At 35.7% G+C, this 15,375-nt stretch overlaps 1 protein-coding gene across 3 annotated transcripts in view; it reads left to right on the forward strand.

The window, feature by feature from the left end:
- Cdh10 (cadherin 10) overlaps positions 1 to 13,928 on the forward strand; it is a 197,338-nt gene extending 183,410 nt beyond the window's left edge. For 2 of the 3 annotated variants that reach the window (NM_001316758.1, NM_009865.3), the window contains exons 10-12: positions 5,274 to 5,382; positions 8,579 to 8,830; positions 10,914 to 11,958. In NM_001316758.1, coding sequence (NP_001303687.1) covers positions 5,274 to 5,382; positions 8,579 to 8,830; positions 10,914 to 11,404 — 852 coding nt within the window. In that variant the 3' untranslated portion in view covers positions 11,405 to 11,958. Of the gene's footprint in view, positions 1 to 5,273; positions 5,383 to 8,578; positions 8,831 to 10,913 lie in introns of all 3 variants that reach the window. The other variant, XM_006520100.4, reaches the window with a different exon arrangement.
- The last annotated feature ends 1,447 nt before the right edge of the window (positions 13,929 to 15,375 follow it).

A 15,375-nucleotide genomic window follows, 5' to 3' on the forward strand; every position in this document is an offset into this window, starting at 1 on the left:
AGTTCCTCACTAAGCCTTGAACACTTGGACTTCTGAGCAAGTTTGCATTATTTTTTTTTGAGTACCTTAATCCAGACAGTAGACAATTTATGTGTTCTTTAATTAACACTTAGATCTACAGCATGGGGTATAATTCTGCTCATTTGGTGTGTGGACAAAGGGTTAGTCAGAAATAAAACTGCATGCCAGTACATTTTCCTTTACATCCCTTGCCTTTGGTCTTGTGAGTTCCTTGATTTAAGGAAGGGGCATTTTATGTAGAAAGAGTGAAACTTGCCCACTGATAGTTAACTGTCTTCTTTTTTGCCTAAATTGGGCTATTTAGCTCATACCCCACACCTCAGAAGTGATAGTCTTCAGAAGTGGGAAGATTAAGTTGACTCTTCCTGTATCGATTTCCCTTACTCATGTTCACTTCTTTAGTTGATGATTATATTTTCATGTCAAAGGGCACAAAGTGGCGTGTATATCTCAGAGAGTCTTTTTGAAGGATCTCCCACAGAGAGTGGGGCTTAGGTTTACTCCTCAATACCTAAGGATGTTATTAAATCAATTTATCAAATGACATCACACATGAAGTCAAATGTTAGCCAAGGGTTATCAGGCCCAAAATATCCAACACATATTTTCAAAAGAACAGTATTCAAGCCCATTTCTAAACACCAGGAATCATGTGTTTGACAAGAATAAAGCAAAATGTTCACCAGAAATACTAATTTTCTCACAGAATAGGTTAACTATTTCAGATGTAGTAAAGGCTTTCTTTTCTCCGTGCTTCAAACGACCCACACACATTTTACTCTTGCTTCATTATATTAGTGCCCTAGGTTTTTACTGCTGTGAACAGACACTGTGACCAAGGCAAGTCTTTTAAGGGACAACGTTTAGGTGGGGCTGTCTTACAGGTTCAGAGATTCAGTCCATTATCATCAAGGTGAGAGCAGGACAGCATGTAGGCAGGCACAGTACAGGAGGAGCTGAAAGTTCTACATCTTCATATGAAGGCTGCTAGTGCAAGCTTTGGCTGAAAGGACACTGATATAGCTGTCTCTTGTGAGACTAGGCCGGGGCCTAGCAAACACATAAGTGGATGCTCACAGTCAGCTATTGGACAGAGCACAGGGCCCCCAATGGAGGAGCTAGAGAACGTATCCAAGTAGCTAAAGAGATCTGCAACCCTGTAGGTGCAACAACATTATGAACTAACCAGTACCCCGGAGCTCTTGACTTGACTCTAGCTGCATATGTATCAAAAGATGGCCTAGTCGGCCATCACTGGAAAGAGAGGCCCATTGGACATGCAAACTTTATATGCCCCAGTACAGGGGAATGCCAGGGCCAAAAAAATGGGAATGAGTGGGTAGCGAAGTGGGGGGGGGGAGGGTATGGGGGGACTTTTGGGATAGCATTCTAAATGTAATTGAGGAAAATACATAATAATAAAAAATATAAAAAAAAAACAAAAAAACAAAACAACAACAAAACAAAAGAAGGCTGCTAGTGGAAGATTGACTTCCACGCTGCTAGGATGAGGGTCTTAAAGTCTACACCCACAGTGACACACTCCAACAAGGCCACACTTACTCCAACAGTGCCACTTCCAGGGCCAACCATATACAAACCATCGCAATTAGGATCACTGAAATAGCCTTGAAGTTGCAGGAGACTGAAAATACAAGTCAACTTTGCTACTGCGAAAGGACTGACCTGTATGTTCTCCATCACGTACACATATTCAAGAGCATTATATTTTGTTTGTATATTTCCTTTTCTAGCATTAAAATGAAATAAAATAGTGAGTGCTTCATGATCCAGAGGAAATCTTATTTTTCCTTGGTTAATGAGCATGAGTTCTAGAACGATAGAGACAAAGCTATGTGTCATTTTATTTATTGTCCCTTTAATATGAGCATATTCCCCTTTCACTGAGTTTTTAAAAAGTGCTTCAATTAACAACTGATCATTAATGCCTTGGTGGTACAATCCTTAATCAATGTACATATTTCAATTGCAGATGTCAGGTATGTATATCTTATAATTTCCCGCACACATATGTAAAGAAGTGGATTGGTCCTTAAAAATATATTGGCTTGTTCTAGACTGGAATGGGAATTTGGAATAACAGTTACAAGTGTTATTTTGAGACCTTGTGAGTTTTCTTTAAAGGGTCATCTGCTCTCCTTTTCCATTGCTAATAAATATTTTTTAGCATCTCTCGGTATTAACATTAATTTTAGTGACTGAAAACATTTCCTCTGGTCAGTCTCTGTTATTTCATATATGTCCTTTTGTTTGTTTGTTTGTTTTTGTCTTCTTCAATATAGTAATGAATCACTGTTATAAAAGGAAAATTCAAAGCATGGTTAAAAGAAAAAGAGTTAGGGGAGAAGAAACAGATAAATTACCAACTTTTAAGGAGCCACCTTCCAAATTCCATTCTTTCTACCTTTCTGTCTTGATTGCATTCATGTATCTGTACTCTTTGATTCTATTATAATTTGTTTCCCTTTATTATTATCATAATAAATATTTAGTCAACCATAATTGAATACTGTTTTAAAATAATTTCAACATTCAAGTGATTATACTTGTTCATTATTTTTAGAAAATACTATATTGCTTTGTATGGTTTAATTAAATTTCTTGAATGGCTCTGAAATAAATAATTTGAAGTATAATAAGTAGGCTATTTTTACTGCTATTGCTATAACATGTTTTGAAAGGAAAGTAATTTAATATAATGTGATAATAATTTGTTCAGCGTCAAATTATCTTACATAATGTTTTAAGCTTGTAATTCCTTGTAAAATCAACAAAAACTCAGGAAAATATTTTAGCCAAATATGCATTAATGATACACTAAAGCTTTAATTTTAATTAAGAATAAGTTTGAATGTTTCTACAAGCATCAATAAATATAGGTTTCTGATGTTATTTTAAATTTAATTTCTTTTTTAAAAATTTTTATTAGGTATTTTCCTCATTTACATTTCCAATGCTATCCCAAATCTCCCCCCATACCGTCCCCCGCACTCCCCAACACAACCACTCCCACTTCTTGACCCTGGCACTCCCCTGTACTGAGGCATATAAAGTTTGCACGACCAATGGGCCTCTCTTTCCACTGATGGCCAATTAGGCCACCTTCTGATACATATGCAGCTAGAGACACGAGCTCCGGGGGGTACTGGTTAGTTCATATTGTTGTTCCACCTATAGGGTTGCAGATCCCTTTAGCTCCTTTTGTACTTTCTCTAGCTCCTCCATTGGGGGCCCTGTGGTCCATCCAATAGCTGACAGTGAGCATCCACTTCTGTGTTTGCTAGGCCCCAGCATAGTCTCACAAGAGACAGATATATCAGGATCCTTTCAGCAAAATCTTGCTTGTAAATGCAATCGTGTCAGCGTTTGAAGACTGATTATAGGATGCATCCCCGGATGTGGCAGTCTCAAGATGTTCCATCCTTTTGTCTCAGCTCCAAACTTTGTCTATGTAATTCCTTCCATGGGTGTTTTGTTCCCAATTCTAAGAAGGGGCAAAGTGTCCACACTTTGGTCTTCGTTCTTCTTGAGTTTCATATGTTTCGCAAATTGTATCTTATATATTGGGTATTCTCAGTTTCTGGGCTAATATCCACTTATCAGTGAGTACATATCATGTGAGTTCTTTTGTGATTGGGTTACCTGACTCAGGATGATGCCCTCCAGGTACATCCATTTGCCTAGAAAGTTCATAAATTCATTCTTTTTAATACCTGAGTAGTACTCCATTGTGTAAATGTACCACATTTTCTGTATCCATTCCTCTGTTGAGGGGCATCTGGGTTCTTTCCAGCTTCTGGCTTTTATAAATAAGGCTGCTATGAACATAGTGGAGCATGTGTCCTTCCTACCAGTTGGGACATCTTCTGGATATATGCCCAGGAGAGGTATTGTGGGATCCTCTGATAGTACTATGTCCAGTTTTCTGAGGAACCGCCAGACTGATTTCCATAGAGGTTGTACAATCTTGCAATCCTACCAACAATGGAGGAGTATTCCTCTTTCTCCACATCCTTGCCAGAATCTGCTGTCACCTGAATTTTTGATCTTAGCCATTCTGACTGGTGTGAGGTGGAATCTCAGGGTTGTTTTGATCTGCATTTCCCTGATAATTAAGGACGCTGAAGATTTTTTCAGGTGCTTCTCAGCCATTTGGTATTCCTCAGGTGAGAATTCTTTGTTTAGCTCTGAGCCCCATTTTTAATGGGGTTATTTGATTTTCTGGAGTACACCTTCTTGAGTTCTTTATATATATTGGATTTTAGTCCCCTATCTGATTTAGGATAGGTAAAGATTCTTTCCCAATCTGTTGGTGGCCTTTTTGTCTTATTGACAGTGTCTTTTTTCTTACAGAAGCTTTGCAATTTTATGAGGTCCCACTTGTCAATTCTCGATCTTACAGCACAAGCCATTGCTGTTCTAGTCATATTTTTCCCCTGTGCTCGTCTCTTCGAGGCTTTTCCCCACTTTCCCCTCTATAAGTTTCAGTGTCTCTGGTTTTATGTGGAGTTCCTTAATCCACTTAGATTTGACCTTAGTACAAGGAGATAGGAATGGATCAATTTGCATTCTTCTACATGATAACTGCTAGTTGTGCCAGCACCATTCGTAGAAAATCCTGTCTTTTTTCCACTGGATGGTTTTAGCTCCCTTGTCAAAGATCAAGTGACCATAGGTGTGTGGCTTCATCTCTGGGTCTTCAGTTCTATTCCATTGGTCTACCTGTCTGTCACTATACCAGTACCATGCAGTTTTTATCACAATTGCTCTTTAGTACAGCTTTAGGTCAGGCATGGTGGTTCCACCAGAGGTTCTTTTATCCTTGAGAAGAGTTTTTGCTATCCTAGATTTTTTGTTATTCCAGATGAATTTCTTAAATCATGATGCATATAAATGGAAAAGAAGTAAGGTGACCTCAGAGTATGTACATGCCTGTGCTTGATCCATTGTCACATGTGTAGTGAAAATATAATAAAGGTGACAAGCGATGTCCATAGCAAGATAGGGTACTATGCTTTCAAAATGAAGTACAGAGAATTTCTCTTTGGTTTATTGTATTTGCTGAATTTAAAATGTGTATATGAGTGCACACCTGTGTGTGCATGCATGTATTCTTAAATATAACCTATTCAGGCGTTATAATGGTACTTGTAGTATGTTTTCAAAATGGCATATATGATCCCTATTCTATTCACAGACATGAGATGATTGTAATGTTTTCTTTCCCGCAGCTGATACAGACCATAAGTGCAGTTGACAAAGATGACCCCTTAGGTGGACAGAAGTTTTTCTTCAGTTTGGCTGCTGTGAATCCGAACTTTACAGTACAAGATAATGAAGGTCATTTTTGTACTGTTTTCATACAAAATATTAAAAAATAGGAATTATTGCAACATATATATTTATTTATTTATGCTATGTGTGAACTTAATGACATAGAGTTAAATACTCTTCATATCTATATTTAGTAATGCATTATGATAATATCTTTCTTGAGCTTATTTGCTCCTTTAAATTTTAATTAATAAAATAAATTATAAAACTATAAGAGTTCAAGGAAAGGTGAAATGTTGAAATGATTAGAAAGGCTACAAATAATAAGTTAATACTGTAAACATGATAAGACATGAATAGCTGTAGGAAGTAAATATTATGTGCATATCTATCATACAAAATTTGAAGTGACATAATAGTATCCTAAACAGGCACAGTATCTGGAAAAAGCATTTGCACATTTCTTGTTGCAGCAGCAAGAATGCTATTGTCTTTTGTAAAATACAAATTTCATATCTCTGAAATTATTTCTTTTTTGTTCTCATAAAAGGCATAAAGCATTTTAGATACACATTGTGAAAACAGCTATGATTTTAAAATGTTGACAAATATGTGTCACGAGAACTATGCGACTCTAGACTAGGGGTTTGTGTGCCATTAGAATTTGTCTATATTTAATACATTTTGTGGCAAATAATGACCTCAGCTTCTGATGCTAGAAGATATATTTGCCTTACTGTGGCTGCAGATGTATTTTATATAAATCTCATAAGCACATTAGCCAATATACATTACTTTCTTCAGTGTTTGAAATGTATTAGCAAAGTTAGTTGGCTATATTCCCTCCAGGATGTTTCCAACGTGCCATAAAACAACTTAAAACCTCGTACCATTTTGCATCATGCTATCTAGTCACCAAGCGATTTCATCCAGTAGAACACTCACATAACAAATAAGTGAGTCAAAGAGAAATTATCCTTCTGAGACACGTTTCACTAAATCTTAAGATTTGAAATGGCCATGTTTTCTGTCACCCTAGACACGTAAAGTAATTGGATTAGAAAACTGTAACATGGACTTGGCAGTTAATATACACAGTGCTGCACTGTTTCTGAATTTCAGATGAACATCGTCCAGTATAGTTTCAATTTGCTGAACTTGGTAACCTAAACATAGGTTTTAGATTAGAGTTGTCTGTATTGAATCCTCAGTACTGATCTGACAATACTTATTTCTGAGTTTATTTAGTTTAGATTCATTTCCTATGAAGCTGAGAACTAGATATTCAAGACAGATAGGTTAGGATTGGTGCTGTCATAGTGCAGCCTTTCAAATGTCATTTAAGACTCGCCTCAGTTGACTTTTAACATAGATTATCATTTTGTTATATTAAAAAGAATTCTCAATTCTATATAATTTACTTAAAGGAATAAAGTTATACAAATATCAACCTAAAGCGCTCACTGAGTAGCAGTCCATTAAATTTGGTGAAAAATCTGATTGAATTTTATATACGTTACTGTTTCATGTTATTGGGTAAAGATTTTAAAAGTTGTGATTATACAGGAATCAATTAAAAGATACAGCTTTTGTGATGTTTCCCCTTGCTTGTCCAGAAGGTCATGCTATATATCTGAACTATAATGCTACCAATTCTTTTGTAAAAGTGGGTTATTTCTGTGGTAAGTCAAATAATATTTATGACAATTTAAAAATACTGTTTGGGGCTGGGTGGTGGTGGCACACGTCTTTAATCCCAGCACTCGGGAGGCAGAGGCAGGCGGATTTCTGAGTTTGAGGCCAGCCTGGTCTACAAAGTGAGTTCCAGGACAGCCAGGGCTACACAGAGAAACCCTGTCTCGAAAAAAAAACAAAACAAAACAAAACAAACAAAACAAAACAAAACAAAACAAAACAACAAAAAAAAAAAAACAAAAGAAAAAATACGGTCTCATAAAACTTTGAATCATAGAGATATTTTCTAAAAAATGACTGGCTCGTTAATATGGCAAAAATATTGCAAAAATAAGATTCAAAAGGTTCAAGAGGTTAAAAGGCAAGATACCTAGACAAGATACTAGAACTGCAAACTTTTATCTGAGATATTAATGCTTGAGAAGTCCATTTTTGAATTTGCTCAGATGTTTCTAATATTTTAAAGATCTGCTTTCCTAAGATAGTTAACATCTTTCTAATCATATATATATATTCAGCTAACAATCCAGGATATGACTGTTATTTTCTTTTCTGTCCTGTTTGTTTTACTTAATAACTGACTGACTCCTGTTTCTATACTGGCCATATAGACAGCCTTTTGAAAATCAAGACTGCATTCATCTTGATAAATAAACAATAAAACAAGATAGCAAGTAACATACTCCAAGGTCTTTTAATGTTGGTTATTTGAGTCTAGAATAAACTACTTCTACCTTCACCTGTAGTTCATATTGAAAACAGGGTAACTTATCTGAATAGGGGAACTTATCCTCACGAGCAGCGTAGTAATTAATTCTATGGTTGACTTTATTAAAACAATACATTTTTTGAAATGTTATGTTTCTCCCCAACAGTCATAGGAAGTTTTTCATTAGTAACACACATAATATATATGTTTATATATATTTTCTCATATTTTGGTTTTAGCGATTGGAAGCATTGTTGAGAAATATTTGCTAACTTTTGAGTATACATTAGAATCTTAATGGGTTTAGATAACTTTATTGATTTATGTGCTTACATGATCATATTTTCTTCATAATTGTTGGATTAAAGCATATTTTAATGTGAAATTACACACTCAGATATGTGTGAATTTAAACAATTTAAGTGATTATTTTCCTTGATAAAAGCTTGCTTTTTAAAACCTCTAGAGTATTTATCATCTGTACAGATTTCATAAATGAATTAGTATATTTACCATTATGTAATATTCACTTGAAACCGAACCAATAATGGAGTCTGAGAATGGGCCTGCAATTCTATAACAGCAGTGTTCAGCAGCCTGACCAGACAAACTGATCTTAGTCAATTCCAGCCTGTGCTACACAGCAAGATCCTTTCTCAAAATTAATAAATAGCAATTCATAGTGCTACATTCTTCATATTATCTAGTATACCTCGCCTAGTTTGAATTGCATTATGAAGATTGAATAGAAAAATACATAGTTAACCTAATATGATAATTCATTTTATTTAAAAACCACAGTTAACACTGAAACAAACTGCTATAAATTATTTTTCCATGCTTTCTAATTTCTTTTAGACAACACTGCTAGAATTTTAACAAGAAAGAATGGCTTCAACCGTCATGAAATAAGCACCTATCTACTGCCGGTGGTGATATCGGATAACGACTACCCAATTCAGAGCAGCACTGGCACCCTGACGATCCGTGTGTGCGCCTGTGACAGCCAAGGCAACATGCAGTCCTGTAGTGCTGAAGCCCTGCTCCTCCCCGCTGGCCTCAGCACTGGCGCCTTGATCGCCATTCTCCTCTGCATCATTATTCTGCTGGGTAAGGAGTGTGGAAGGAAGGGGATGATTTTCCCAGATGACTAATTTAGTCTGTAATTGAATAGGGAATGTTACCATCAAAACACACCACCTCTCAACTAATGTAAAGTTCACAGATTCATGGAAGTTACCTGGGACATACTAGCAACATTGAAACATTTTTTGTCTAGTCATAACATATACCCACTGGAGTCATCCTTATTTATCTGTGGGAATTAAGTGAAAATACACACCAAATACGTATTTCTTGACAGTGTATTAAGTAAAGTTAAAGCAATAATGGTAATAAACTGAGCACACTTGAGAGAAAAGGTCTATACCCAATAGAAGATAGCCAACAGAAAAATAACCAGTGGGGTCTTTTAAGTTTTTGTCTCTTAATGGTTGATCAGGGTTTTTGGTTTTGGTTTTTAACCTTACAGGTCTTTTCCTTATATCTTATGGTTTCCTTTTGTTTTGTTTTTTTAAAATGTGTATACATTCTTTGCACACATATTCTTGTGTGCACATTTATATGTCTCTGAGCCTTTGTGTGTTGTGTGTTTCCTCTGCTTTTTCTCCCCCCCCCCTTCTTTTTTTTTAATTGTTTGCTTGTGTGGTCTGTTCTGTTCTATCTTATTTTATTATTATTTTAGAAGCCTGTTTTCTAAAGCGAGAGAAAGGGTGTGGATTTGGGTGGGTGAGAACGATCTTGAAAAATATGGGGGAGGAAAAACCATACATATAATATACTATATGAAAAAATATTCTCGAAGGGGAGAGGAGACCAAAAACAAAGTGTTAATAGCAAGTTTTTATTAAGTTACTATTAAGTATTTATCAGTGTACCAAACACTACCAAAAGTTTTTTTGTCAATTTACTTTTTTTTTTAAAGTACACAAACTGTTGAAATTTACTGTCCTAACTCACAATTGATTCTAAAGTTAGAAGTACTGTTCACATCTTTCAAGGCCAGGCAGCCAGCATGCATTGTTGCTCTGTTCTCTAGAGAAATTTGCAGGCTGCCCTCATCGTTTTTTTTTTTTTCTGCTAATGAGTGCAGTGAGAGCTTCCTCTAACATTTTCACTGAAATCTGGTCCAGCAGCCATTTACCTGATTGAACTGGCCACAAGGATTGCACCTTGCCTTTATAACCCAGAGTAAATTGCTTTTTAACTGATCTTGAACATAACATATTTATTCTCTGTTGAGTCCTGTTCGCCCTATTGAGTATAGTTAAAAGATACTGTAGGCCTTACAGGTTCCATTATCGTCTGTATTGGAAGCCTTTACTGAACAAATTCATTTCCTGGACAGTAAGCAGCCTAAGGTTGACCATCTTTACGTCATGCGTTGTTGTGTTGTGTGAGAATATCTAAGGAAGCTCATCTCAAAACCTGAAATGCAAACAAAAACAATCAAAGCATTTAATGACAATATAAATTAGCAGACAACAAAGTACACTTTGAATAATAGTGATTTCGACTTGGTTAAAACACGCTTTTTCTAGACAGAGATGAATTCACATCTGTTTGAAGGCTTTCAACAAAGTAAGTAAAAAGCTGTGTACTTCCATCCGCAATGCTGTGGGACAGAAGTTATTGGTCTAAATTTTGTGATAAGCATCATTTTCAATTATTGTCTAAGTATGCAGTGGAACATGTGGACATATTATAGCTTTCAATTTGACTAATTTTTTTTTTTATGTTAGAACTTTGGTGCCTGGGTTTCAGCCTAGGACCTTGACAATGTTCTACCACAGAATGGATGGAAGATATTCCTTTCATATTCATTTAGTATTTAATGCAAAAGGTTAATAGTTTCTATATTGTTAGGAACATACTTTAAGTAGTTCTTAGGAAAAGAAGTGAAGACTAGACATTGCAGTTAAGCAATACTCTACTTTGTTGTAGAACTAAATCAGAAACATCATACTAGCCAATCTGACTAAACCCTGCTAGTCTTCTTTAGAAAAATACGAAATTAATCTCAAATTCCGGTTTCCCATGCAAGGTATAAACACTTTGTGCCTGTTACGTACTTGTGCTCTGGATTGGACATTTGGGGAGGAAGTTCTAACACATCTTTTTGTCTTTGTTCAAGTTATAGTAGTCCTCTTTGCAGCCCTCAAAAGGCAACGGAAGAAAGAGCCTCTGATTCTATCCAAGGAGGACATCAGAGACAACATCGTGAGCTATAACGACGAAGGTGGTGGAGAGGAGGACACCCAGGCCTTTGATATAGGAACCCTGAGGAACCCTGCAGCTATCGAGGAGAAAAAGCTCCGGCGAGATATAATTCCTGAAACGTTATTTATACCCCGGAGGACTCCTACCGCCCCAGATAACACCGATGTCCGGGATTTCATTAACGAGCGACTCAAAGAGCATGACCTGGACCCCACTGCGCCTCCCTACGACTCACTGGCTACCTACGCCTACGAAGGAAACGACTCCGTGGCCGAATCTCTGAGCTCTTTAGAATCAGGTACCACTGAAGGAGACCAAAACTACGATTACCTCCGAGAATGGGGACCTCGGTTTAATAAACTAGCAGAAATGTACGGTGGTGGCGAGAGCGACAAAGATGCTTAGCCTGGCGCCTGTGTTATGTTCAACGAGATAAAGTTAACTTTGCGGACACTGTCTCCACTTCACAATATTTGATATTCAGGAGAAATTTTTTTCCTGCCACTCAGCACACGTTTCCCACTTATTTCTTAATTTGTTCATTAATGATATTAATTCTTTCCTGTAGGGTGTCTCATGGAATATATACGACATTTTATTTAATCACTTCCAAGAGCCAAAGCTATGGAAATTCAATGTTGTCCATCTTAGTAAATAAAAGAGACCTGAGCAGGATAGTTCTCCCTTAAGCAACCTCACGAACAAGCCGCTTCTGTTAGATACACGTCTTGCTCTTGCAAATGAAGCTTTGATAAGACGAAGAAAACACTGAAGATGTATCCTGTTCTGTACATTAAGTTTAAAGAAAAAAATGTACATGTGGTGTTAGTTGGTGTGATATGCAGCCTGGTATACAAGCATTTGTGCAATTTCATTTCATCAAATTCTATCTGCTAATGTTTTATATTTATATTTTTGTATTTATTTTTAAAAAAAAAATAAACCAGTTTTTACAACTACTTTGTCTCTAGCTTCTCTTTTCCTTAGGAGCTAATTCTTTCTCTATAAATTATCTTCTTACCAAATCGAATTTAGTGCACCTGAGAAGAAGAAAAAAAAAATCACATTCTAAGCAATGTTGAAAGCCCTGAACAAAGTGATATGACAGGTAAGCGCTGCTCTTCTGCAATACATTCTTACACCATAATATATGCAAACTTCTTCCTACTGAAAGCATCTGTAAATTATAAACCACTTAACATTTATCATCTGAAAAATTGACAGGAACGGTGCTCTAACCCCTGAGCGGCAAAATCAACCACACTCAGCTTTAAATCATTGCTGCTCTCGATTCTTGTGCTAATACATTGGTGGTACAGCAGTTTTGTCTCGTTCATATTTGCTAAGACAGTGTCTGGAAAAATAAACCTTTCTCTCATTGTTTTTTTGTTGAATGACATATTTGCTCTTGAATTTTATAGGCAGTATGAGTTCAGACTGTTCTCAGGCTGAAATGATCAGTGACTGGCATTATTTTTACCTCCCATGGTGACTTTGAAAATGCCTAGTAATGACAGTAATAACACAGAATAGTCCATTAAAGATGCAGCTTCCCACCCCACTTATTGTCAGCTCTCAGAGATGCATCACACATTGTTGTAGCATTGGTGTGTGTGTGTAAAAAGAATAATAGAGAGCAAAATAAGTTAAATTACAAACTTTAAAGCGTCGGGAGTCGATCATCAAATGTGACTGAGAATCCTAGAGGTGGGAACAATACTGTTCTTAATTGTTCAAGTTCTACTCCTCTTTTACCTTGTAAATGGAATACTTCAGTAGTAGATACAGAACTCACAATCTCTGCTGAGTGTGTTGTAAACAATACCAAAGATTCATGTGCTAATTAGTGAAAATGCTCTATGATCTGAATCGGTCTGTGTGCTATGTTAATATATCCCTATTGCAGAATTAGTTCTTTCAATCTATGGTGGGTTTTTTTCCCCTAACTTCAAGGCTGAAGGGCCCACACCACTCTACCAACAAATACTTCAGTTTGTATAATAGTCTGATTATGAAAAAGAGACAACCCATGAGGCCCAATTAAAATCACAGCCAAGTAGTGCCAAGAACATATCAGGCTGAATATTAACACTTAATATGACAGAACTCACTAATGTATATCATAAGCTGGCTTTCAAAAGAAACTAAGTTAAGAAATGAAACTTTCTCCTTTATACTGAATTCAAGTGAGGAACATGCTGTTTCCTGGAGAGATCAATCATTAAAAATGGAATAAGATGACAAGGAAAAAGGAAAACAAAGGCCTCAGAACATTTCAAATTGGTCATAATTTAAAATACAATTTTTGTTAGAATTATTTCTACCTTTTCACACAAGTAGCTTCTTGAGTCAATATTAGATGTCAATAAAGTAATTCTCGTGTCTATACTGTAATTCTTATGTGGAGACTTTTAATTATCTTCTTTCAGAAATGTCAAGTGACACTAAATTATTCTGGCATTTACTTAATCATCCATTATTTAAAAAATCGGGAGTTGTGACAATGTTCTCTAGTAGAACAAGAACCAGTTTCAGAAGTGTTCATTGGGACAGATGGGCAGGCTTATTTGTCAACTTTGGGGAAATTGTTTAATAGCAGATACGCCAGTATTGTTGTTAAGGACAATGGTATGTTGAAGTGATTTTTGGTAGCCATGGAATTCAAAACATATGTTATAAAAAAAAATCTATTTAAAGTTTCTCAGATACATTTTGGTATTGTGCTTGCCAGAGAGAATACCCAGGACACCCCTTATTCCAAAATTAGTGTCTGCGTCAGTGGGGCTACTGTCAAAACGTTATTAATGTAACTGCACCAATGCAGGGTTTTCATTTCTATATAACTTCAACATAAATTGTTTATTGATCATCTATTAAAGAGTATATATACAAGGATATGAGATGTAATAAATTAAATATAAGTCTTCTATCCATAAGTGTGTATTTAGTTTACTTACAAGTTAAGAGGTGGCAAAGCTATGTTGTAATGAAAACCACTGAGTTTATAATAAATTATATAGCTCTTAAAATTAACTCTTCTAAGGAGAAAATTATTCTGTTCTGTTTTTTCTATGATTTATGTAATCAGCTATTTTCACTTGGCCTCTAAACTTTGGATTATTAGAAATGCTACCCAAGTATCATTTCTACTTGCAGCAATGTATCAAAGGTCATGTTACTACAATTAATGGTCTTAGATTGAAATTGCTGATTTTCTGTCTTCCTCTCTTTCTCCTCTCTCAAACACACACACACACACACACACACACACAGATACTCAAACACAAAACCATGCACATATGAAGTGACATAACTACAAAAATAGTGAGCATGTAATGGTAGGTTAATCCACATATACTATAACTGATTTAATATCTAGGGTCCTTCAAAACAGAAGATGCTAATAAACTCTATATCTTAACATCAATATATTTATGTAAGTTTCTAAATATATTTTACATTATGTGTACATGTATGTATTTAAATTATGCCTATGAAAGACTGATTCCATAAAACATCCAACAAAGTCATATATTTTAGAATTTACAGTAAGTAGACACAAAAACTAATACATATGTATGTCTTTTTCTGTATAATTAATGCATTAAATGATGTTATCTAAACTTAACCATAGAGCTGAGTCACTTTCCATAGTCTCTTTTACATGAAGACTCCTTGTATCTTCATACAAGAAACAAGAATGGGAGATCACAACATTCACAATCATGGTAGTTGTTAATTAATAGTTATATATCACGTTTGTTTTAAGAATAAAATAAAACAAAGTTCATGAACTTTCAAAGCATCCTGAAAAGGTGGAGTACCTAGTGTCCTTTCTCCTGGACTGTCAGATTCAACTATGTTTATATATAAATTCTAATATGACAACATGGTATATAAGATTAATAGCGAATACAACTGATAAACATATGGCAGACTATGTTAATTAATGATGCTGGCTTTTTGTCTAAAGTCCTTCAGTTCACAGTACCTAGTCAGTAGTCCTCAGTCACATATTTATCTTTTATCATTACAAAATTACCTTATTGTAAAATACATTTGCCCAAAATAATATTGGTCTTATTGAAGACTGTCATCCTTCTTACCAGCGTCTGCTGCAGCTCTTCCAACTGGCCAGCTTGCCAGTATTAATTAACTCCATCACATATTTTTCACAAATTTAGAGATCATCTTTGATCACTACATTAAGTTACTAAGCATTCTAATATCCCCCACAAAATGCGTTATGAGTGGAGTCACAGGGTTCTGCCTAATAAGGACACACCCTTCTTGTAGCTAACCTCATAACTTCCTCTACGATAGCAACTAAGGTAATTGTCTCAAAAGCTCTCAGCCTCTTCAAACATACTATCCAG

This window comes from Mus musculus, chromosome 15 (genome assembly GCF_000001635.26).
Source record: "Mus musculus strain C57BL/6J chromosome 15, GRCm38.p6 C57BL/6J".
NCBI lineage: Eukaryota > Metazoa > Chordata > Mammalia > Rodentia > Muridae > Mus > Mus musculus.